At 51.7% G+C, this 23,749-nt stretch overlaps 1 protein-coding gene across 7 annotated transcripts in view; it reads right to left on the bottom strand.

Annotated features, from left to right (window-relative positions):
* Nucleotides 1-23,749, bottom strand: part of LAMB3 (laminin subunit beta 3) — a 55,049-nt gene that overhangs the window by 6,736 nt on the left and 24,564 nt on the right. For 4 of the 7 annotated variants that reach the window (XM_025182444.3, XM_075910037.2, XM_075910035.2 and 1 more), the window contains exons 9-21: nucleotides 22,055-22,175; nucleotides 20,886-21,074; nucleotides 20,620-20,775; nucleotides 17,435-17,626; nucleotides 17,169-17,324; nucleotides 16,176-16,372; nucleotides 13,076-13,187; nucleotides 11,671-12,043; nucleotides 9,719-9,876; nucleotides 7,855-8,063; nucleotides 5,736-5,939; nucleotides 4,397-4,541; nucleotides 1,011-1,218 (exon numbers count right to left, since the gene is read on the bottom strand). In XM_025182444.3, coding sequence (XP_025038229.3) covers nucleotides 1,011-1,218; nucleotides 4,397-4,541; nucleotides 5,736-5,939; nucleotides 7,855-8,063; nucleotides 9,719-9,876; nucleotides 11,671-12,043; nucleotides 13,076-13,187; nucleotides 16,176-16,372; nucleotides 17,169-17,324; nucleotides 17,435-17,626; nucleotides 20,620-20,775; nucleotides 20,886-21,074; nucleotides 22,055-22,175 — 2,420 coding nt within the window. Of the gene's footprint in view, nucleotides 1-1,010; nucleotides 1,219-4,396; nucleotides 4,542-5,735; nucleotides 5,940-7,854; nucleotides 8,064-9,718; nucleotides 9,877-11,670; nucleotides 12,044-13,075; nucleotides 13,188-16,175; nucleotides 16,373-17,168; nucleotides 17,325-17,434; nucleotides 17,627-20,619; nucleotides 20,776-20,885; nucleotides 21,075-22,054; nucleotides 22,195-22,271; nucleotides 22,498-23,749 lie in introns of those variants that run through there. The other 3 variants (XM_075910041.2, XM_075910038.2, XM_075910039.2) reach the window with 3 other exon arrangements.

The following is a 23,749-nucleotide window of genomic DNA, read 5'->3' as shown; positions in this document are numbered from 1 at the left end:
CCTAGCACTGGGAAGAGGAGACAAGATGGGAATAGCCCCCTTTAGAAGCACCACTCTTTCTAATAATTGGTAAAGTGAAGAAAAAAATGATTTAAGGGGAAAGAAAGTGCCCATTTAGTTGCTTAAAGCTTTAAGTCAGCCAGCCTGAAGTCAGACTTTTTACTTTCCCCTACAATATCAGCACACCAAGCCAGATTCTCCAAAAGTTACCACTCTCACATGGTGTCAGATGCGCTCAGGGGGTTTACACTCTGATCCCATTCACCATCTCTCTAGAATGTTGCATGCAATGGAGTCATCATGAGAGAAACCCGTTTCAGCTCTACAAGGACACTCTGATTTTTTTTTTTTAACGGGACTGTAGAGGAAGCCTCCCAACTTTCATCAGGATAACGATTACTCCGTTGAATCCTCTAGCCCTCCCCCTCAGTAACTGTGTCATTCTAATGGAGGCCCCATTACTGACTCCCTGGAAATAGATGTTCAGTTCTATTATCTCTCATGAAAGGAGCCGAAAAGAAGCAAAAACGGTTCCCATCAGCCAGGGAAAGATCTCTCCACCCCAGTATTTACAACAAAGGGATGTCAGAGCATTGTTAATACCAGCGGGGTTTATTGTTTGCATTGTGATCTCCACTAGAGGCACCAGTCAAGACTGGAGACCCATTTCTCTGGCACCGCACGGACACAAAAGCTGTGGGGCTAGACTCGGTGGGTATAAACCAGCACTGCTCCACTGAAGTCCCGGCAGATTTACACTAGCTTAGGATCTGGCCAGTAGTCAGCTATCCAACCGTGCTGGCACTCTCCCACCCAGGCACAAAGCAGGAGTACCTGGGGGTAGGAGTTGCTGAATGGCCCCAGAGAGAACAAGCAGCAGGACTGAAATGGAAGTGTGCCTCTTCAGCAGGGGCTTTCATCACTCACTGAGGAACGTGAATCCTGCAATTGCAGTGGACTTTGGAGCAGGTCCACAGACTCTCACCCCATTAGCGTAAAGCCCCGCTTACCTGGCCTGCTCAGCCTCTTGCTGAAGCGCCTTGGCCTTCGCAATATCCCCGGCCGTCTGGGTGAGTATGCTCTCAGGACACTGCAGCTGAACCGCCAGGTCTCGGATCTCCGTCATTTTCCTCAGCACTGCGGCCGTGTCCGTGGGGAGGCTGAGCGAGAGCACGTAGTCGCTGACCTCCTGGATGGTGGCCGGGTTGGTGGATGGGTCTAGAGAGTTTACAAGCAAAGATGTCGGGAGGAGAGGCGAGAACAGTGCACGGGCGGCATGGTGCAGTGGCCTGGCAGCACAGTGCGAGAGCCAGAAATCCTGGGGGTCGACCATGCAGCAGGGGACTGTAAATGCCAGGTGGAGGGGTTACGAATTCCCAGCCCTGTGCCCATTCCTCTAGCCAGATTACCACTCGCTTAGTCTTTTAGCATATTCCCCATTTTACACTCCCTCCGGTGGGCCCCTAGGCTGCATTCTGCTAGAGTCACCTGCTCCCCAGATAAGACATTCTGTGTGTCCCAGCTATATCTCCCTCTTTGTGGATCCTACCAGGCAGACAGGGGTCAGCAGTGTGAAAAAATCCAGAAGTGATTCTTTGACAATTGAGCCCTCTGAGCAAAGGAGGATAGGCCAGATTCAGCTTTGCACAAGCCAGCGCAGGGAGCCCCGCCAGCTAACCCCAGGCATACACTAACCCCGTCACCTGGAAGAAACTAACAAGTGGTTTCGATTTATTGAGGACACTGCAAAACACTTCAACCAAGCTTCCAGCCAGGGTGCTGAGACAGTACCTTTGATATGGAGAAGCACTGGGATGGGTTCCCTAGGGAGGGGGTAGAATCTCCATCCCTAGAGGTTTTTAAGTCTCAGTTTGACAAGCCCTGGCCAGGTTGATTTAGTTGGGATTGGTCCTGCCTTGGGCAGGGGGCTGGACTTGATGACCTCCTGGGGTCTCTTTCAGCACTCGGATTCTATGATGCTATGATTCGACAAAGAAAGCTATGAAGCTCAATGGGGAGCAACAGACTCAGTGGCATATCCAGTGCAAGCCTTCTCCTAGGTCACCACTGACGGTAACAGATCTGGGAGAGAAGAGACGTGCACAGCCCAGAGGACGTTAGGTTGGTGATTAGCTAGGGCTTGGTCATCTCTGTAATACCAGACTGTGCTGAGTGACCTGCTTTTCTTATTCAGCTCATGCTCACGAGGTTGATCCGTTATTAAAATCTGCTTATGAATTATAGGTCATCCCATGGCTAGTAGGGCACGATACATTCTTTAACCCAGTTAATAATCAGCACCATAGAAGATTTGCTGGAGTTTATTTCAGCTCAGCAAGTGCTGCTGGAGAGCTGGCCTAGATCGGACTGCTGTGCAAAAGCCATCATCACAGCTGGTGCTAACAGAGGGCTCTCAAAGGCTGTCTTGGCATCAAGACGAAGGAGAATGTGTTCGGCTTCCAGGGTGCATCTAGACTACAGGGTTTTTTCAAACTAAGTGGCCTTTTTTCAGAAAAAAAAAAGTTCCCCTGCGTCTAGACTGCTGCTGTGTTCTTTCGAAAGTACATCGAAAGAACACAGCAGTTTTTTCGACTGCGGAAAATCTCGTTTTACGAGGAAGAACGCCTTTTTTCAAAAGTGTTCTTTCAAAAAAAGGCGCTATGTAATGCAAACTGTGCTTTTTTGAAAGGCGCTATGTAATGCAAACTGCCTGGGTACTCTCGTTTGAAAAAGCGGCTTGCTTTTTCGAAAGTACTAGTTGTAGTCTAGACGCTCTTTTTCGAAAGAGGCTTGCAGTCTAGACATAGCCCCAGATGCTAGGATAGACGCTAGGATAGAGGTACAATGGCAGTGGCAGACATGTGAAGAAGTCTCTTCCTGCTGCCACCGTACTGTCCCTACCCTGGAGATGGAGTGCTTGGTGCCCAGGCAGTGTTCCCTGTAAGCTGTGCGCTTGTGCGGCCACTCAGGAGAGATTCAAACGCCACCCAGCTGATTAGCAAAGCACCCACAGCCAGGTTTTGTGTCTACTGGGGGTGCACATCTGCACATGCCTCGGTTCACATAAAATTTATTCTGCACATGGATGGAAAAAAATCCATATTTCAATGGAAAAGATTAAAAGAAACATTGGCCATGGCAGCTAGCTATCAATCCAGCACTTTTCACTTGGGCTAAATTCAGCTGATTTGTTTTTCGCTGTTTTCTCTGCTTTGGGAAAGGAGAATGATTCCTGAACAGAGGCAGGAAGCAGGGCCAGATTTCTCATTACGGGCTGCAGCACTGAAGGCCAAAGTCTAATTATTTCTGACTTCTCCACAGCCACTTATGATAATGTCACAGATGAGGCAATGGAGTAAATCTGTCCCTGGTATAACTTTATGGAGGTCACCAGGTTTACACCAGTAGTTAATGTAGTTGTGTGTGAAACAGTCAAATACAAGCGCTGACTGCATTCAATTTATATCAAAGTTAGAACATTTTTGCATGCAAGTCTGCTGTTTGGGACTCACAGTGCATTAGTCACATTAACACGCTTAGACATAGCAAAAGCAGCTCTCCCTTTCAAAAAGGCAATATCGGTTTAACAGTGTTAGACTAAGAATATTAACCACATCTGGCAGTGTGAACTGATGCAAGGATGGCATTGGGAGTTGTAAGGGATTCTTAGTACTAAGAAAACTGTTCACACAAAGGCCCGATGCTTGTTCTCAGGTCCCACTGAAACTCGTTATGCAATTCCCATATTTAATTGCAAATGTTCTGAAAGCTCCTGGGCTGTTTTTTCCCAGCAAATCTGAGGCCAATTCATTGTTTCCTTGTCACACGGATCAGGTGAAACAAATTTTAACTCTGTTTTGGGCTTCATTGAAGCTCTGAATACAAAACAAACCTTGAAGATGTTCAGTGTGAATGGATCAAACCCAAAGCAAATGTTTGTACCAGGGGACAAACCCCTGGGTTTCATACTGCTGTCGTTACTTCCCCTGCTCTTCCGAAAACACAGCTACGGAGCTAGAGCCAGAGGGGGCCTCAGCAGACTAGCGATTACCTAACTCTTTTGCCAGGATTCCATTTCTCCATACCAATGAGAATTCCTCTCATGAGATTTAAAGATGGAGAATACAAGGCCTGATTTTCAACAGCTTCCTTAACTGGACTCAGAGCTGGTACATCCAGCGTAGCCAGCAAACAAGGCTCCTGTCCCAGTGAATAGGTGTAAGTCAGGTTGGAGGAGTGACTCCCTTGCCTGTTCTCACTCTGCTTTGTTCTGGTGGATGACGATTTCCAGCCACAAAGGGCCAAGCGTGGGCATGCTCTGGGCTCAGTTCAGGAGTCCTGTAGAGCTTTCCCCTCAGGGTCCTGCCCTCACATGCCTGAAGACTGTAAGATTTACCTGACAGGAAGTTGCGGACTTGCTGGATGAATTGTTGGATGCGTTGGACGTCTCCTTCTATCTGGGTCCTGGTTACGCTCACTTGGTCCCCGACACGTCGGGCATTGCTTTGGATTTGGTTGGCAGCTGTCTCTGCTGCCCTGATCTGCCAACAACAGTGCCCCCCGTCAGGTCAGTTTGTATGTGGCACAAGACATCCTAGAAAGTTCACCTGCCCTGCCTGGTCTCTGCCTCTAACTCCCTGGGTGACCTTGGGCAAATGCTTCCACCGCTCTGGGCCTCGGTGGCCCCATTTTCAGCGGATTGGAGGAGAGGCTTGAGGGATAAAGATTTAGGATGGGATTTTCAAAGCCGATTGTCTATGAGATTTGGCCTCCTAACACACTAGTCCTTTAGGAAAATTCTGCCCTTGGCATGTGCAAAGTACTCTCAGACTAAAGGCGGTGGGAAGGCACAAACGTAGTTAATACATCCATGCAGGGTTCTAACTAACGATGGTGCAGAGCGTTGGTAGCATCGGAGCAGCATCTAAAGGTGAGACGTTTACATACTCCACCCCCTCTCCATCTTGCACTGCTGCCCTGGAAATACAGTGAGAACAAGAGTAACTCACACACCTAGGGCGGGTGACTATCCCCGAGCACTGGGAACACTTGGGCTACGTCTACACTGGCAGCCTTTTCCGGAAATGCTTAAAACGGAACAGTTTTCCATTATAAGTATTTCCGGAAAAAGCGCGTCTACATTGGCAGGATGCTTTTCCGGAAAAGCGTCCATGGCCAATCTAGACGTGCTTTTCTGCAAAAAAGCCCCCATCGTCATTTTCGCGATCGGGGCTTTTTTGCGGAAAACACTACTGTGCTGTCTACACTGGCCCTTTTCCGGAACAGTTTTCCGGAAAAAGGACTTTTGCCCGAACGGGAGCAGCATAGTATTTCTGGAAAAGCGGCTGATTTCTTACAGTAGATCGTCAGTGCTTTTCCGGAAATTCAAGGGGCCAGTGTAGACAGCTGGCAAGTTATTCCGGAAAAGTGGCTGATTTTCCGGAATAAGTGGCCAGTGTAGACACAGCCTTGGAAAAGAGCTGTTTCCTGGGAATTTCAGACCTTTGGCTTAGAGGGAGTTGGGACGTCCAATATCAGCACAAAATGGCAACTTTTAAAAAGTTCTTCTGATATTTCCAAGCCACCAAGGAAATTCAGAGAGGTTTGAGGTGAGTTATTTAATCCATCCCTAGGTAAACATGCATGCCAGCCCCCTCTCTGTGTAATGCAATCTGCCCCTCCTTGCTGTTACCTGTGCAAGCAGACACCTTGAGCACCTCGTTCCTTGTACCTACCATCTGCACGGTCTGCTGGAGCTGAGTGTTTAAGCTATTGAGCTCTCTGGTGGTCTTCTCGGCAGTTCTGGTTGCGCCTCTTGACAGCGAAATGATCCCTCTGCAGCTGAGACCCGGTCCACACTCCGTTGTGCTGTCCTGCGGACACAGCTCCCCGTCGCAGTGCCCAGGGGTGCAGGCCTCGGCTCTAACCCTGCTGCAAATCTACACACAGAGAGAAGCCTCATGCTGGTGAGAAGGCTGTGAGGAGATAAACCTTCCAACACAGATGCTAAGAGAAGGGGTGTATTTGTATATCCGGGGCACCCTATGCTTTAGGAACTATTTCTGGTGTAGCATTCAGCATGGGCATAGGAGAGAATCCTAGAATCCTAGAACTGAAAGGAACCTCGAAAGGTCATCCAGTCCCATCACCTGCCCTCACGGCAGGACCCAGCACTATCTAGATCATCCCTGATAGATGTCTATCTAACCTGCTCTTAAATATCTCCAGCGATGGAGATTCCACAACCTCCCTAGGCAATTTATTCCAGAGCTTAACTACTCTGACAGTCAGAAAGTTTTTCCTAATGTCCAACCTAAACCTCCCTTGCTGCAATTTAAGCCCATTGCTTCTTGTCCTAACATCAGAGGCCAAGGAGCACAATTCTTCTCCCTCCTCCTTTTAACACCCTTTTGGGTGTTTGAAAACTGCTCTCCTGTCCCCTCTCAGTCTTCTCTTTTCTAAACTAAACAAGCCCAATTCTTTCAGTCTTCCCTCACGGGTCATGTTCTCTAGATCTTTAATCATTTTTGTTGCTCTTCTCTGGGCCTTCTCCCATTTCTACCCATCTTTCTTGAAATGCAGTGCCCAGAACTGGACACAATACTCCAACTGAAGCCTAATCAGCACAGAGTAGAGCGGAAGAATGACTTCTCGTGTCTTGCTCACACCACTCCCATTAATGCATCCCAGAAACATGTTTGCTTTTTTTTGCCACAGTGTCTGTGTGTGCAGACGTGGTGACAGATGCATGTAGGGCAGGCCTGTAAAATAAGATGTGCCCAGGAACAGTTTATGGAGCACAGTGCGACAGAGGACACACATTTTGTGGAAGAGTTTAAATAGAGAATAGACAAGAGAGCGGTGGAGGGGAGGCACAGACAGCTGTATGTAACTCTGGGAGAGCATATCTGTATTTATGAAGTATGCACTCACTCTTTGGCAGCTGCCAGTGGCAAGGGGAAAAATGGCATAGATTCCTATCCCTCATTTATCAGGTCTCTGGACAGCAGCAGATGCTCCATACAATACACCTAGGTGTCTAGAAATAAGCTGAGGGCCAGGGCACGGTTGGTCTCCAAGTTCTATGTGATGCCCTGTACCTCGCAGGGTTGGCTTGTACAGAGGTCTGAGAAGTCCTAGGGAACGTGTGTGTGTGTGAGTGGCAATGGGGCGGGATCACATGTCACCGCCTCTCATGATCACGGGGGTCTATTCAGTGAGGCGGCTGAGAGGAGCAGGCCGGCAGGACTCAGTACTGAGGCAGGGACTGGCATTTTCCCCCTTCCTGCCATGGGCAGGGATATTTCACCTGGGGATGGCTGTGGTGCTGTGAAACGCAGTGAGAGGAATGGGTGATGGTCTCCACGGCAACAGGCATCCAGAGACGCTGCCGTGTGTCTCCATGGCGATAGCAGAAGCAGCGTGGGGAGGAAAAGAAAAGGAAACCTTGACCAGAAATCAGCCAGGGGCAGGATGCAGTAGGAGCCGCTGAGGGAAAGTGTCACTGGTGGAGAGGCCAGGCAGTTCCTTGGTGTCTGTTATTACGTTGCCTCAGCCCCGGGACCCACACACTAAACAAGGCAGAATGATGCACCCTGCTAGAGACCCCAGGATACCATGCTAGGCTGTCTGGGTCACGCTGGAGTCGGGCAGGCTGGGCCCTCTACCCTGTGTGCACTGCCGCCATGTCTTACACACGAGCACCTCCTAGACAACCCAGTCTAGGCCGACCCTGCAACCAGAGGAGTGACCACAGCACAAGTGCAGCAAGCTCCGGCATGTCGGCCTGTCCTTTGCCAGAGAGGCTTTGACCTCCCCATTCCAGGCCGGCGGCAGGACCCACGCCTGAGTCACCTTGTTTATAGTGGGCGTCAAGTTGGGGAAGGAGGCCATCTCGCCCCGGAGGGCTTCCAGCCTGGAGGTGTGGTTTGTAAAGTTGCTTTCCAGACTCTCCGTTGTTCTCCGGTTCTCCCTGGATCGAGCCAGAAGGCTGGAAGTCCCTGTTATGCGATGGTTGGCGTTGGTGGAGTTCTGGTAGGCAGAGCTGACAGTCTGGAAGGCTCCTGCAGGAATCAAACCATGCGCAACGTGAATGGTTTTCATGACTCATCAATGCAGCAGGGCTCCCTAAACCAGGGGATTGATTTTCCCTAGCCGGGGAATGTGCGGTGGAGATGGGGGAGGATGCTGGGAGAGCGGTTAGTCATGAGGACAGAGATTAATGACCTTTTCATTGATTGCTTCCCTGCCAACTGCCCTCTCCCTTGTGTGCCAAACAAAAACCAGATCAAAATAAATCCAGGTACCGATTGCGGGCTGCATTCCAGCTGCTCTCAGTATGCCTATGGATTTCTCACTCCAATCCTGCGGACAGAAAGGGCCTAGAGTAGTCCATGGGGCAGAAGGAGGAGGAGGAGGCTGCTCTATCTCATGCCCATTTAGTTTGGACCACAAGAGACTGTCCTGGTAGCATGGCGTCACACGAGTCAGCCATTCCTTGGCCATTCCCATGTTCCCCTGGACAGAAACCCTCCACTAGAAGCCAGATGGCCCAGAAGCGTCTGCAGGAACATTGTGCCTCTCCGTGGTTATTCTCCTTCGCTGGAGCGGAGCAGCACAAAGCGGCCGTTGGGAGGAAAGGATCCGGAGCACAGAGGGAGGACAAGGAGGAACCCTTACAGGACAACGAAAGAGCAAACTCACTTCAAACTGAAACAACCCCCCGGTAAAACCTGGGGTTGACAATGTGGGGTGAAATTGCAGCTTTCAGCTGAACCCAACTTCTCAAAGGGAAGCTCACCACAAACCATCAGGCTTTTCTTGGTTTCCAGCTGAAGCCACTAAGTTTCGGAAGTTCTCCATCCATCCCCACCAATGTGCCCCACTGGCTTGGTGAAGGGAGGCCCTCTTTGGAGTCATGACAAGAAGAGTCCTGCTTCTTCTTTTTACAGAACCACAGACGTGTCCCATCTGAGCCCTCAAAGGGAGCCGCCAGAGCCTAGCCCTTGTTCAGACAGCCCAAGATTGTTATAGACAGATCTCTACCGAAGCAGATGGAATCTACCATAAGCCTCAGAGGTCATTCTCTGCTGCTTCCGATCAGTGTTTTGCCAGCAAACCCCAATGGAACTACACAACGCAATGAGTCAATGAGGGAAAGTAGAAACGAATAAGAAATCTTTTGGGAACTAGCTGTAACAGAGAGATGGAGGCAATCCACCAATACTATCATCACAAGGGTTAATTAGCTCTTCCCAACCGTTTCTCACAGCCACCTGGCTCTCTTTCCTACCTCATCACCTCTTCCATCTGTGCAAAAGCTTCATTAGTTCAACTCCCTTTCCATCCCGGTGACAAATGCTCAGAGGGGCTTTTGTTTTTCTTTTTTAATTAAGCTTGGGCTGTCTTTTGGGAGGAGAGGAGCTCCTTGAGCATCCAGAAGAAAGTGTGTACTGTCTGGGAGAGAAATTAGCTAGACTGCTGAGATACCGGTAGCAACACCTGCCTGTGGCTGACCTGTCTGATGCCTAAGTTTTGGAGACAAATTCTATCAGCTATAGGTGCAAAATTGGGAGGTTAGATATAAAGAGCATCTCTGACCTGCATGACTATCTGCTGATCCTAACTGCTCCTCACCCATCCGACTGGTGGAAAAACAGCCAGAAGTCAAGTCACCACTGATGGTAGAGTACAACTGCACTGAGCCAAAACTGCCTACCTAAAAGGTCTTTAATGCGGCTGGCTTCAAACTGGGTCTTCTTATTCTGGTACTGCCCGTTAATGAGAATCAGTCTCTTCTCAAGGACTTCAAGATCATTGGCCAGAGAGATGACGTCCCCAAAGGGTAGGTAAGGATTTATACCCTGAGCCTGCCGCCTGGAATCGAGAAAGGAGAAAATAAAATGAATAAGAGAACGCCATCTGTCTGTCTTAGGTGTACAGGGTGAACCTCCCTAGCCCAGCACCCTGGGGACCTGACTGGTCCCAGATGCGGGATTTTGCTGGACCTGGGGAAATCATTTCTGGCTCTCCTGTTCCTCCCCCACTGCCCTGGCTTGCAGTTCAGCTGAGCCATGCACTGGTTTTCCTGGATCCCACTCCCCCACAAAGGCAGAGTGGCAGATTCCCCCAGCAGCCCAGCTGAGCTACATGCTGGGCTCCACCACACACACACAGCCTGCAGCATGCTGGGACTCACCGACCCTGGAACACCAAGGTCCGGTAAGACCATGGATGTTGCCGGAGCAGAGAGGTGAAATCTGTTTATAGAGGTGAAATCTGTACCTCAGGTAGAGACCTCAGTGGAGATCGGGGCCCCATCGTGCAAGGCCCTGCACACACACAGCGAAAGGGAGGTGAGAATCCCTACCCCAAAACCTCGCCATCTGAATAGATACCTGACAAAAGGTGCCAGGGGAAACAGGCTTAAGCAGAGGAAAAGATTTCTCTTGATTATACAGGAGACTGGTGGCAAAGCTCGGAATGGAACCCAAGTGTCCTCCACCCTAGGTCAGCACTGCCTCTCCACCTCCTCTGCCTAATCCTCCTGGGCCACAACTTCACTGGGATGGCCTATGCAAACAGAGGGAATGAGGGGCTCACAATCTACTCTACTCTGTGGATTAGAGAGACAGATACAGGTTGGACCTCTCCAGTCCAGCACCCTCAGAACCTGACCAGTGCCAAACCAGACAATTTGCCAGATCACAGGAAGTCAGTATTGTCTAGCAGCATCACCTACACTTCCACTGCTTGCTGGGCTCTTAGAAGACAGTTAGGGGTGAAATAGACGTAAGAAGCACAGAACACTGAGAGCCAGGACTGGTGGCTGCAAACAAACTTTATGGGACTGTGGGAAACTTGGCCACATCCATGATAAGTGGACATCTGACTAACTACAATCATGCCGGACTACAGAAGTTGCTGGAACAGAGAGATTCAACCTGTAAGTTGGCAGGATGAACATATTTGGCAGGACCTCCACATGTTGTGATCACTGGGCCAAGCAGAGCTATTGGAAACAGAGGAACAGGCAAAAATTTAAGTGGGATTAAATGTGTAACACACTAAGGGTATGTCTAGACTGTATCCCTCTGTCGGCAGACGGATGCAGATTAGGGAGGTCGACATTGCAAATGAGGCAGGGATTTAAATATCCTGTACCTAATTTGCATAAAAATGGCCACCACGTTTTGCTGACTTAGCACTATGTCAACAAATGCAGCAGTCTAGAGGGGGAACCGTCGAGAAAGAAAGCCTTTTTCGACAGATCCCTTATGCCTCCTGCAAGGAGGTTTACAGGATCTGTCAAAAAAGGCTTTCTGTCTCAACAGATCCCTCTCTAGACTGCCGCATTTGTTGACAAAGTGCTGAGTCGGCAAAACACGGCGGCCATTTGTATGCAAATTAGGCATGGGATATTTAAATCCCTGCCTCATTTGCAATGTCGACCTGCCTAATCTTCATCCCTCTGCCAACAGAGGGATGCAGTCTAGACATACCCTAAGTCTGTATGTTGTACCCCTCTCTAGTAGCAGAGCCACCCAGGATAAGAGCCTACTACTGCAGCCAGCCCAGGGAATTCTTTCTTTAGCTCAATTGGCAGAGGCTCCTGTGGGGGTCTGGGCACTGTGAGTGAGTCATCTGTGCCAGCGAGGAGCAGTTCTTTACCTGATCGCAGTGAGCATGCTGGACACCTGACCCAAGCCCTGCTCTGTCAGTAGGGGGTTGCTGAAGATGTCCTGGATCTGCTGCACATTGTGTTTTGCTTCTGCGATGAGGGTGTTGAAGCCAGCTCCCCCCATTCCCAGCTGCAGTAGCAAGGTGGAGTTTCTCAGGCTGGCTCGGCGCAGGTCAAAGCGGCGAATGTCGCTGTCGTAGGCTTGGAAGCAGGGGTGGCATGCCTCGCAGTGCGGGGTATTGCTGCAGTAGCCCCGCTCGCACTGGTCACACCGAGGCCCGGTAAACCCAGCACGGCAGAGACAGCTGCCCGTGGTCTTGTCGCACCCCAGCGCGTCCGTGCCCTGGAAATTGCAGTCACACTCTGTGGGGTGGAGAGGAAGAGGTGAATGCCTGTGGCAGGCAAAGCAGCGCTGCTAAATCAGATCTCCTTGGTATTCCACTGCCCCTACAGGGGTCCTCTCAGGAAAGGAATTAGTGTGGTGAGCCCCAGCATGCAGAGACAAAGGCAGGCCAAGACAGCAGGAGGCTCTGTCTACACAGAGAAGAGTTGGTGGTAAAAGTGCTGTCGAGGTACAAGTCACCAAAAGTGAAAACTAGTCAAACCAGTTTTTCTGACTCCCATTGTCGACATTTCCTGGCCACATGGCTAGCTTCCCTGTCAACAGATAGAGCAATGCAGTGTGGGTAAGAATCCCACTACGTAGTGTGGTGGGAAAGCAGAGCTGATCCCTGCGCTTCTTGGGATTCCCTCGTAGCGATGGGAGCTCGCTGTGCTGAGGAATGTCAAAGCAGCACAGCCGTCTCTCCAGCCCTCCTCCTGCAGCAGCAGCCTGCCGCTGTGTCCCTAGCAGGGCAGAACAGGAGCATTTTCTCTTTGCTTCTTCCCCAAATGGAGCAGCTCACTCAGCTGTCAGACACTTCCCAGAGCTTTGAAAGGGGAGGGGGTGCATGCCTGCAGGACAGCAGAGCTCACAGAACACTGAGCAGAGCCACTAGGGCAAGGCATTGTGGGATACTGGCAGAAGCCAGTTGTCTGGACAAAACAAGCAACAAGTCCATGCTGGCTCTTTGTCGACAATGAAGGGAGGGGAAAAGACAAAAGTCTCCCGCAGGGCTGAAAATTTTTTGTTGCCAAAACAGGATGTTTTTCCCAACAAAGTTGCATTGTACTATAAACGCTCTCACTGTTTTGACAACAAAAAGTGAGTTTTGACGACAAAACATGCCAGTGTAGACAGGGCCTTAGACACATGGAGGAACTGGAAATGGAGCAGAGAGAAACAGGAAGGCTGTTCCAGAGAGGAATGTCCTTGTCTGCCAAAAGCAGCTAGACATTTTTAGAAACACATTTCCCAGGGGCTAAAAAACAGTGCTAGAAACCGATTGTACACACCTCGGCATCCTGTCCTGGCATCACCGTAGGAGCCATGTGGACACATCTGCAGCTGGGCAGCAGAGCATGTCCGCCCCCCGAAGCCTTCCCGGCACTGGCACTGCCCTGTGAACTGCAACAAGAGAGGCACATGAGAGTGGACTCAGCTTTGAACTACGTCTGTCGGGGACAGGAGGAAGCCCTCTCTCGCTTGTTCTTGAACCAGCAAATCACACCTCTGAGCAAAGTCTTCTTAGTAGCAGGGGTGCAGAGTTCCTGGCAATGGCAACCCCATCCTTTCCCAAGGGAGACTCAGCTACATCTTCAGCCCAAGTTTTTCCCCTTCTCACTTCCGTGTCATGTCTCTGAGTGGCTCCCTTCCACTGCAGGGCCCTAACACTGAACTTAGGCACACCCAAGTGCCTGAATCATAGAACCATAGAACACTACAACTGGAAGGGCCCACGAGAAGTCATCGAGTCCAGTCCCCTGCCCTCTCGGCAGGACCAAGCACCGTCTCTTCTAGATCATCCCTAGATGCACCTCCACTCCTGTTGGCTTGAGCACTCTGCTCCTGCCATGTATCTTGGAAAGCCCTGGCACAGATCCCATGGCAGCGCTGCTGCGTGTTCTCCTCCCTGCTCCATGGAGACCGAAGGGCAGGCTCTCCCTGACCCAAACCCTTCTGCTCCGACGCGGCGGCTCAGAATCTTTGCTAGGCCCAGGGCGAGACACAAAGAATACGGAGCTGGGGGTCGGCTGCCACTGGGCAATGCAGGCCTTCCCGACTGGAGACAATGCAAAGGCAGGACAGCACCACATCCCACACTGACTGTATGTGGAGGGGGCGGGGGATGGGGAGAGATTGTCAGCTGTTTTCAAGGAGGGAAATGTGAGTCCTTAGAAACGTGTCCCTACATTGCTGGGACTAGTGGCCACAGCCTGACTCAGCTTCTGAATCACCCTCCGTATCTCTGAGCCCTGCAGCACCCAGGGGAGAGGAGAGGAACAAACCAACACTGCGTTTCATTTCCCTCGCTTTCCACTGTGCACGGCCGGCTGTGCGGAGCTGCAGAAAGGCCCCGTTCTCACAACTGTATCAGGCGACAGTCTTCTATGTCCAGTGTGAGATGCTTAATTCACTGCACGTTCCTCTCTTCCAACACAGGGGCTGTGATTAAGGCCAAAACGCCGGCCTGCTCTGCTTTCAGAGTAGATGATTTTGCAGGAGCTTATCCTGCCCCATACAAGGGCTGAAACTTGGGGTCAAATCCATACTCTCCCACAGATTTACTGTGACTGCCTGCCCCTCCCCGATACACACACACACAATTCACTTGGCCTCCCAGTGCCTCAGTCCCCCATCTGTAAAATGGGAATAATAAGCCTCCCTCTGTCAGTATCCTCTGTTTAGACTGTAACCTCTTCCAGGCAGGGAATGTCTTATTACATGTTTGGGCAACGCCTAACATAAGACGGCAACTGTCTCCACTAGTGCCTAGGGGCGTTGGCCACACAAATCATTAACTACTTGAATCCGGGTTTCCAACAGCCCCAAGATCGAGATGTTCCAAGCTCAGGTGTTGGTTCTGTCGATTAGAGAAAACCACCACAAACACTGGATCTGGGTTCAAAGTCTGAAGCCCAACAAAGCTTGGCCCCCATTGTTTGGTTTTGAGACTCATCTCGGAGTGTCAGAATGGGCCTATTTTTCCTGGTATGTAACCTGAATTTTCCTTGCTCTCCTCTCCCTGACTAATGAGAATAATTGGACCCCCTTCCCACACATCTGAACAGCTCCTATTAGGATTTCTTTGCTAAATAGCAATTCTTTAGGACGGCTTAGTCTTGGTAATTACCAGTTTGCCTTGTGACATTCTACCAAGGGCATGATGGGCTACAGACAATTGCAGGGTGCTTTAGAAATACACGTGGCCCATGCCTAAGGGGGAGAGGCGTGTTCCAAAGAAAAACCGGCAAGAAGAGGCCATTTAATAAGCGCTCTCAGCTCTGTGATCACTTGGTGGCACTATACCGTGTCACGGTGCTACACCACAGGGGCACTGGCATGTACTGCTGCTTGTGACAGCCTTCTGCTGTTCTAACAAAACCAGCCAGCCCCCTTCGCTTCCCAGAAACATCCATTCAAGCCAAGAGCTGGCCCAGCTGCACTGACAGGATTCTTTTTAGAGCCGACTGAAAAACAGTGAGGAAGAAGAGGAAACTGCAAACAATGTGCTGATTTTTTCCCCTAATTCTTCTCCCATAAAAAGTCCATCAAAATTTTGAAATTCATACAATTTCAGCTCATTCTAATTAATATTATTGTCCTCCACTTATCTGTCTATGGTATTTATATGATCTCTATTACTGTAATGCATACACAATGCACAGTTAACCTGTGGAACTCCTTGCCACAGGATGTTGTGAAGGCCAAGACTATAACAGGGTTCAAAAAAGAGCTATGTGCATTTGTAGAGGACAGGTCCATTAGTGGCTATTAGACAGGATTGGCAGGGATGGGGTCCCTAGCCTTTGTCAGAAGTGGGAATGAGCTACAAGGGATGCATCACTGAACCATCCCTAGCCTGTTCATTCCCTCTGGGGCAACTGGAAATGGCCACTGTCAGAAGAGTGGAGACTGGCCTAGATGGATCTTTGATCAGTTCTTCTGAGTCATAGCGGTTTCAGATACTATTGTGAAAGCCCAGTAGGACTGTTCTTATGTTGTATCTGAAGTGCACCCTAACTGTTAACATGTTTTTCCTCTTTGAGCACTGTAATCTTGATTTTAGAGACGGAACCATGGCACGCAAAGACTAAGTGACTCGCCCAAGGACACACGTGCGACACATATTTTTCAAATCCTAGTCTAGCATCCTGAACCATCATCCCACCCACAGCACCAAGCTACTTGTGCTGCTACACATCCAGGGTCATGAATGCTTGAGGTGCAGTTTGGGACGAGACTGTAGCAGCCACCGAAGGGGCCCAGAGTGCTCCCTGGCAGCGTGACAACAGATACAACGACCGTGCCCTTTCGCACAAGGCCTGGCCATGCCCAGGGGTCCAACACGGCAGCTGCCAAGATGGCTCCCTCAGATGAAACCAGGGTGGGTACCTGGTTGCACTGGGGGCTGAAGGCGTTGCGAGGGTCACAGTCGCATGGCTCGCAGCCTTGGCCGCTGGCGATCTTCCAGTGATTGGCCGCACACTGATCACAATTGGTGCCCACCACGTGGGGCAGGCAGACGCATCTCCCCGTCTCGTCGTCGCAGGGCGCGTCCTGGCGCGTCCCCAGCAGGTTGCAGGCACATTCTGAAAGGCAAAGAGGCTGGTTCAGCCAGGGCGGTCATTCGACCTGCAATAAGCGGAGAGGCTGGCTGCTCGGTACCTGGGATGTTTGCGCAGAGAGGGCGCAAGAGGGGGATGAGTTCAGAGGATGGCAGCACAGAGACAAGGTCTCCGCAGGCTTCCCCCCAATATTCAGAGGCAAGAAGAGGCAGCTGCTGCACCCCTCCCTGTGCCAGGGGTCGATGAGGCAGGTGCCATATACTTAGTTTAATACAACAGTGTCCAGCCAGACATTGCACCATGACATTTAGGTCCTGGCTCCAAAACCTCTATGTCCGGGGGGCCCCGTTCTCTTCCCTTTCCCATCTAGGGAAGTAATTTCATCCCTGTGCCAAGGACAAAAACAAGCCCGCACTGCCCTAAACAGCTCCCGAGGCCTGTCGCAGAACCCAGTGGGAGAGGCCCGGAGCAGAGAGGGGCCCATGTGGCTCTGGAGCCCCTACCTCTGTCCAAATGAGCACACAAGAGTGGGAGTTCATGCCACCCCCAACGCTCAGCACCATCAGCACCAAGGCAGGCGCACCAAGGCATGTTCAAATGTGCACCACCCGCAGAAACCCGCCTGCTCCCCATGCCAACGTGCGCATCTGCTTTCACAAATCGTTTATTTCCCAGCCAGAAAGGAACGTTTCATCACTAAATCTGGACTCCTGCATAACCCAGGCCAGAGAGCTCCCTCTTGCCCCCGCATGGAGCCCGGTCGCTGGAGTCTGACCCCAGCACCCTGCAGGAAGGGGTGGCTGCCTGCGTGCTCACTCACTGTGGCATCCCAGGGGGTTGGCGTTGGTGAGCTGAGTGAATCCAGACTTGCAGAGATGGCAGCGGTCCCCTTGCACGTTCTCCTTGCAAACGCAGCGCCCGGTCAGAGGGTCGCAGGCGGACCCTGGCACCGTGCCATCCGGGTCGCACTCGCATGCTGAAACACACACACCCAATTCTTAAACAACTGCAACAAGAAGCCCACGGAGCCATCACTAGATGGGGAGAGTGGGGCAGGGCCAGCCCTTCCCGGGGGATGCCACTTACGCAGACAGGCTTCCGGGTGGGTGATCTCTTGCCGCCGGTTGCGGAAGAAGAAGGTCTTGCAGAGCTCGCAGTTCCTCCCGGCGGTGTTGTGCTGGCAGTCGTCGCACACACCCTCGCTCACCTCACCGCTGGCTTGGTACACCGCTGGGTCAAAGTGGCACGTCTCCGAGTGACCATTGCAATTGCAGCCTACTATGGGAGGAACACATATATATATGGGAATATAAATGCTGCTCCATTGAGAACCACCACTAGCTGGAGTTCTTCCAGCTAGGTACGAGGTGGCACTCCATCCTTGTGCATCACATTCACAATCACTTCACCATACCCTCGCACTGGGAAAGGGCACTGGCAGGTTATGACTAGAGTCCTGCACAGATACATTTTGCATCCACATCTGCTTCTGCAGCTGCAAAATGAGCTGTGGACATAAAGCCGGTAGCCGCAAATCTGCAGGGTTCTAGAAGCAAAATACAGATCTATATCCACAGCGGTAGCCACAAAGATGAGCCACAGAGAGCTGCACCCCACCCGCGGCTGTGGATACGCACGGCTAGAAAGTGGGTATCTGCAGAAGCGCAGTGCTCTAGTGATGCCTTTGAGGAAGGCGGTTGCCAAGACGGAACGCTCCTTGGAGCACAGGGAGGGCTGCCCAGCGTGTCAGGGCCCTAATCCTGATAGGGGTACTCTAGGCACTCCAGCAATCCTACGGCATCGCAGTGTACAATAAATCACAGGAGCAGACATTCCTGGGACTGACTGTGCAGAAGCCAGTGGTTTGGGATCAAGGTCCATTATTATTCTAACCCTATTCCTAAGACATCACAGTGTACAATAAATAAGGGGAAAAGAGCTCACACGGAAGGGATAAGAGGGGGATGAGTTCAGAGGATGGCAGCACAGGAATACGGTCTCCACTGGCTTTCCCCCAATATTCAGAGGCAAAAAGAGGCAGCTTCTACACATACTTGGTTTAATACAGCAGCGTCCAGCCAGAGATTGCACCATGACATTTAGATTCTGGCTCCAAAATTTCTGTGCCCCTGTTCTCTTCCCTCTCCCATCTAGGGAGGTCATTTCTTGCAGTCTGTTGTGGACATTGTTCCCCATGCCAAGGACAAAAGCAAGCCCGCACTGCCACCTGCTGGCACAGAGAGCCAGCCTAGCCCCCGCGCCGGGCTGTCCTGAGCAGCTTCTGAGGCCCGTCGCAGAACCCAGTGCGAGAGGCCTGGAGTAGTGAGGGGCCCACGAGCCTCTGGAGGTCCTGTCTCGGCAGGGCCGTAACAAGGGCAAGGCGAGTGAGGCACTTGCCTCGGGCGCATCGCTGAGGGAGCGCAGAAAAATAACACAGAAAACAAATTCTTTTCAGACAGGAGTGACTAAGCTCTTTTTGCTCGTGCCTCGCGCCACGTCAGCGCCCACGCCCACGCCGAGGACGGTCAACGTCGGCCACTCCTTAGGGGCACCATTTCCTGAGGGGGTGCAATTTTATAGTCTTGCCTCAGGAGCAAAATTAACTAGTTAGGGCCCTGTGCCTCTGTGAGCACGCACGAGCGTGAGTGCGTGACACCCCCAACGCTCGGCACCGTCAGCCGATGATGCCCATCCGAACAGGCTTCATGCCTCCTTTTGCTGCCTGTAGCCCAACTAGAAACCTGCTCCCTTCTGTCACAAAGCCACATGTGGGTCCTGCAGCTTAGCAGGCCTGGGATGGAAGTTTCCATCCCTGCTGTACCTATCTTAGCATAGCCTGGGACCCTGCAAGCCCAAACAGCAGCCGGTCTTTATCAGCTCTAACCCATGCCTTGAGCTGGGAAACTACTGAGCCATAAACAAGTTTGGCCTTGGTCCCAGCTCATACAAGTGATAATAATGGCATTGAGCCAGGTACGTGCACACCCGGTAAACAACTGTAGTAAAACTAGTGTAGGAAACGCCATGCCCACTGAGTCTCACCAGGGACCTAGACCTTGAAGGGTGTCCTGAATCCCCCCAGCCGGAGCCACGTCCACTGTGGCTGGGCGTGAGATGACCGGAATGGGATTCCCCGCAAACCTACACGGGCATAAGCATTTCCCAGTGCCTGTTGCTCACTTCTATGCATTGATTTGCCTGTGCTGATGGGTTGCATTACTTTGCAGTAGCGGTGTAACCATCTGTCAGTATTAAGCCTGCAATAGCAGTGAGGTAGTGGGATTACTAAAAGCAACTTTCTATCCCTAATCAACTCTGTCTTGAAGCGAATCCACAACCTTGTTGGGCCCTTGGCCCTGTGACTTGACACCTTCCACTGGATGGGGCGCGACCGCCGCAGGGGCTGGGTTTGGAAAGCCTTCGCTGGTGGGAGTTTTGTTCTGCAAGCCCCACACTGAGGCTGGCTTAGAAGCAAACCCCATTCAGCACTTTCCAGGAAGCCATGTAAAAGGGCTGGGCTGGACCCAGTATGCTCTCATTTTTATCATCCATGTGCAGAATATTTTTATGTGCACCAAGGCATGTTCAAATGTGCACCACCACCAGAAACAAAAATAACCCCAGCTGTGGGCACACTGTTAATCAGCTGGGCGGCATCTGAATCGCTCCTGAGTGGCCGCACAAGTGCACAGTTTACAGGGAACACTAGTTGGACCCACTTTTCTCTCATGCCCCTAGAAGCAGGCAGCCAGCATGTATCAGGAGGCCACCTCTCCAAGTTCAAGCACCGACGGAAAGCTCAGGGTGATTCTGATTTGACCTAGACAAGTGTGTGTCCTCCACCAGTGTTCCCTGTAAGCTGTGAGCTTGTGTGGCCACTCAGGAGAGATTCAGATGCCACCCAGCTGATTAACAGAGTGCACACGGCTGGGGTTATTTTTGTTTCTAGTGGTGGTGCACATTCCCACGTGCCTCAGTGCACCTAAAATTATTCTGCACAGGAATGGGAAAAGTTCACACTGGCATGAAAAAGTTTAGAGGGAACATTGCTCCCCACCCTCTTAAAAAGCCGCCTGCTCCCCATGCCAACGTGCGCATCTGCTTTCACAGATCGTTCATTTCCCAGCCAGAAAGGACTGTTTCATCACTAAATCTGGACTCCTGCATAACCCAGGCCAGAGAGCTCCCTCTTGCCCCCGCATGGAGCCCGGTCGCTGGTGTCTGACCCCAGCGCCCTGCAGGAAGGGGTGGCTGCCTGCGTGCTCACTCACTGTGGCATCCCAGGGGGTTGGCGTTGGTGAGCTGAGTGAATCCGGGCTTGCAGAGATGGCAGCGGTCCCCTTGCACGTTCTCCTTGCAAACGCAGCGCCCGGTCAGAGGGTCGCAGGCGGACCCTGGCACCGTGCCATCCGGGTCGCACTCGCATGCTGAAACACACACACCCAATTCTTAAACAACTGCAACAAGAAGCCCACGGAGCCATCACTAGATGGGGAGAGTGGGGCAGGGCCAGCCCTTCCCGGGGGATGCCACTTACGCAGACAGGCTTCCGGGTGGGTGATCTCTTCCCGCCGGTTGCGGAAGAAGAAGGTCTTGCAGAGCTCGCAGTTCCTCCCGGCGGTGTTGTGCTGGCAGTCGTCGCACACACCCCCGCTCACCTCACCACTGGCTTGGTACACCGCTGGGTCAAAGTGGCACGTCTCCGAGTGACCATTGCAATTGCACTCTAGTATGCAAGGAACACGCCATATAAGTGCTGCTCCTTTGGGAACTACCAGCAGCTGAAGTTCTTCCAGCTAGGCACTAGGTGGCACTCCATCCTTGTGCATCACATTCACAATCACTTCACCATACCCTCGCACTGGGAAAGGGCACTGGCAGGTTATGACTAGAGTCCTGCACAGATACAACATTTTGCATCCGCATCTGCTTCTGCAGCTGTAAAAATGAGCTGCAGATACAAAGAAGGTAGCTGCAAATTTGCAGGGTTCTAGATTCAAATGTGTATCTGCAGCCACATCTGTAGCCACAAAGATGAGCCACAGACAGCTGCATCCCCACCCGCGGCTGTGGATACGCACGGCTAGAAAGTGGGTATGTGCAGAATTTCAGGGCTCTAGTGATGCCTTTGAGGAAGGCGGTTGCCAAGACGGAACGCTCCTTGGAGCACAGGGAGGGCTGCCCAGCGTGTCAGGGCCCTGATCCTTATGGGGGTACTCTAGGCACTCCAGCAATCCTATGGCATCGCAGTGTACAATAAATCACAGGAGCAGACATTCCTGGGACTGACTGTGCAGAAGCCAGTGGTTTGGGTTCAAGGTCCATTATTATTCTGAACCCTTGAGCTGTTCTGATGATTGGACCCGGATTTTTGCCCCTCTCTAACTACTGTGATGCAACTGGCTTCTTACGATTCGGAAAGTCCTCAGCCTCCACGTTAGTTCTACCCACCAGAGCTGGGTGTGCTTTTCCGAACTGAGCACAGACAGCAAGGGAGAGGGGAAGCCATTCACTCTGGCGTAGGTCTAATCGGGGGAGCTGCCCATTTTTCAACGTCGATGAGACGTAATGAAGAACCCAGGGGATTAAATTCAATGACCAGAGTTACGTAGTAACAGAGCCCAGCAGCTCTGTTGGGTTCGGTGAGAGCAGCGGAGGGCGAGAGGAAAAGCCTGTGAGCACAGTTGGAAGAGAGGACAGACGTACGCCGGCATTCGTTGGGATTGCGGTCCTCTGCTGGTCTCCAAGGCTGCTCGTTGTAGAAAGCTGCGCAGCGGTCGCAGTGGGGGCCGGCGGTGTTGTGCTGACACACACACTGTCCGTGGACCTGGAAGAGAGAAACACAACTGCACAATCCATTCGCAGCCAGTCTTTAGCTCCCGTGTCTTATCCCTCTTGTCTCTTACGGTTTGTCCACACTTACCAGGTTGCAGCACAGTCAGGGCAGCACATTAAACTGAAAGTGCGGCCACAGCACAAGTGCAGGGAGAGAGCTCTCCCAGCGCTCTATGGAACCACCTCCGTGAGGGGAGTAGCTCCCAGCACCGGTAGCGTGGCCCTCAGCGCTGTAGCCTGGTTCACACTGGGGCTTTACAGCACTGTTACTTGCTGCGCTCCGGGTCTGGGGGAGAGGGTGTTTTTTCACAGCCCTGGCCAGAAAGTGACAGCATTGTACAGTGCCAGGTAGACTTGGCCTTACACACACACACACCCCTGCCACGCTGGCAGTAGCAACTGGCCCTGGCCCCACTCCTCGCCCTCCTCCCCTCCCTTGAGGCTCACTGACAAAGACGACAAGGCCTCTTCTTCCTGTCAGCCTGCCGGATCACAGCAGTGGGGGAAACTGCTTCTAGGAATTATTTGTAGAAATGGCCTAATGCTGTTAACACCAATTCCCCCCAGCCACACACTATCTCATGGCAGGGGACTAGTACATACAGCAGCAGGCAGAAGCCTTTAATGCTGAATGTCATTTAGGAATGGTCTTCTGGAGCAAGGGAAAGTGCAGGTTTCCAATGGCCCCAGGATAGAAAATCATAGAATACTAGGACGGGAAGGGACCTTGAGAGGTCATTGAGTCCAGTCCCCTGCCCTCACGGCAGGACCAAGCACCGTTAGACCATCCCTGGCAAGTGTCTGTCTAACCTGCTCTTAAATATCTCCCGTGATGGAGATTCCACAACCTCCCTAGGCAACTTATTCCAGTGTTTAACAACCCTGACAGTTAGGAAGTTTTTGCCAATGTCCAAGCTAAACCTCCCTCATTGTAATTTAAACCCATTGCTTCTTGTCCTGTCCTTGAGCCCTGATTTACACTGCAGAGTTAGGTCAATGTAAGACGGCTTATGTCAACTGAATTCTAAGTGTCTACACTAAAATGTCTCTCCTGCGGACATAACTCACCCCTACCCCAACGTTACTCCATCTCCACAAGAGGCATAAGCGCTTAGGTCGACGTTGATAGGTCAAGGCAGAGTCGGGGAACGCACTCCATTGTTTACAACAACTTGCTGCCTTTGAGAAGCCATCCCACAATGCCTCAGACCAACAGTAAAGTTGGTGTCAACGTTCCTGGGGAGGACACGCACCGTCGTCATAAAGACCACAGCGTGGACGTGCAACAGCAGTTTAATTGCCGCTGCGACGGAAACGCAACATGACTTTGGTTTGGAGCGTAAGCTTGCTCGGAGGAAGAACCTATGCAATCCACAAGCAGGACCTCCTGCGCATTTCCACCTTCCTCCTTGAGCATTAAAACGTTAACCACAGCCTGCTTTGCCTGTGCAAAAAAGAGCCCAGGTGAGTGCTAGACACACACCCCACATGTCCTCCTGGCTCAGGCAACATGCACTGATGTTGTCCTTCAGTTGGGATGGGGTCTGGGGTAAGGGGTCCTCCCTT

This window comes from Pelodiscus sinensis, chromosome 27, assembly GCF_052426305.1.
Source record: "Pelodiscus sinensis isolate ZL-2025 chromosome 27, ASM5242630v1, whole genome shotgun sequence".
NCBI classification, from domain to species: domain Eukaryota; kingdom Metazoa; phylum Chordata; order Testudines; family Trionychidae; genus Pelodiscus; species Pelodiscus sinensis.
Note: the sequence above shows the minus strand (reverse complement) of the source record. Positions and strands in the feature narration are given on the sequence as shown.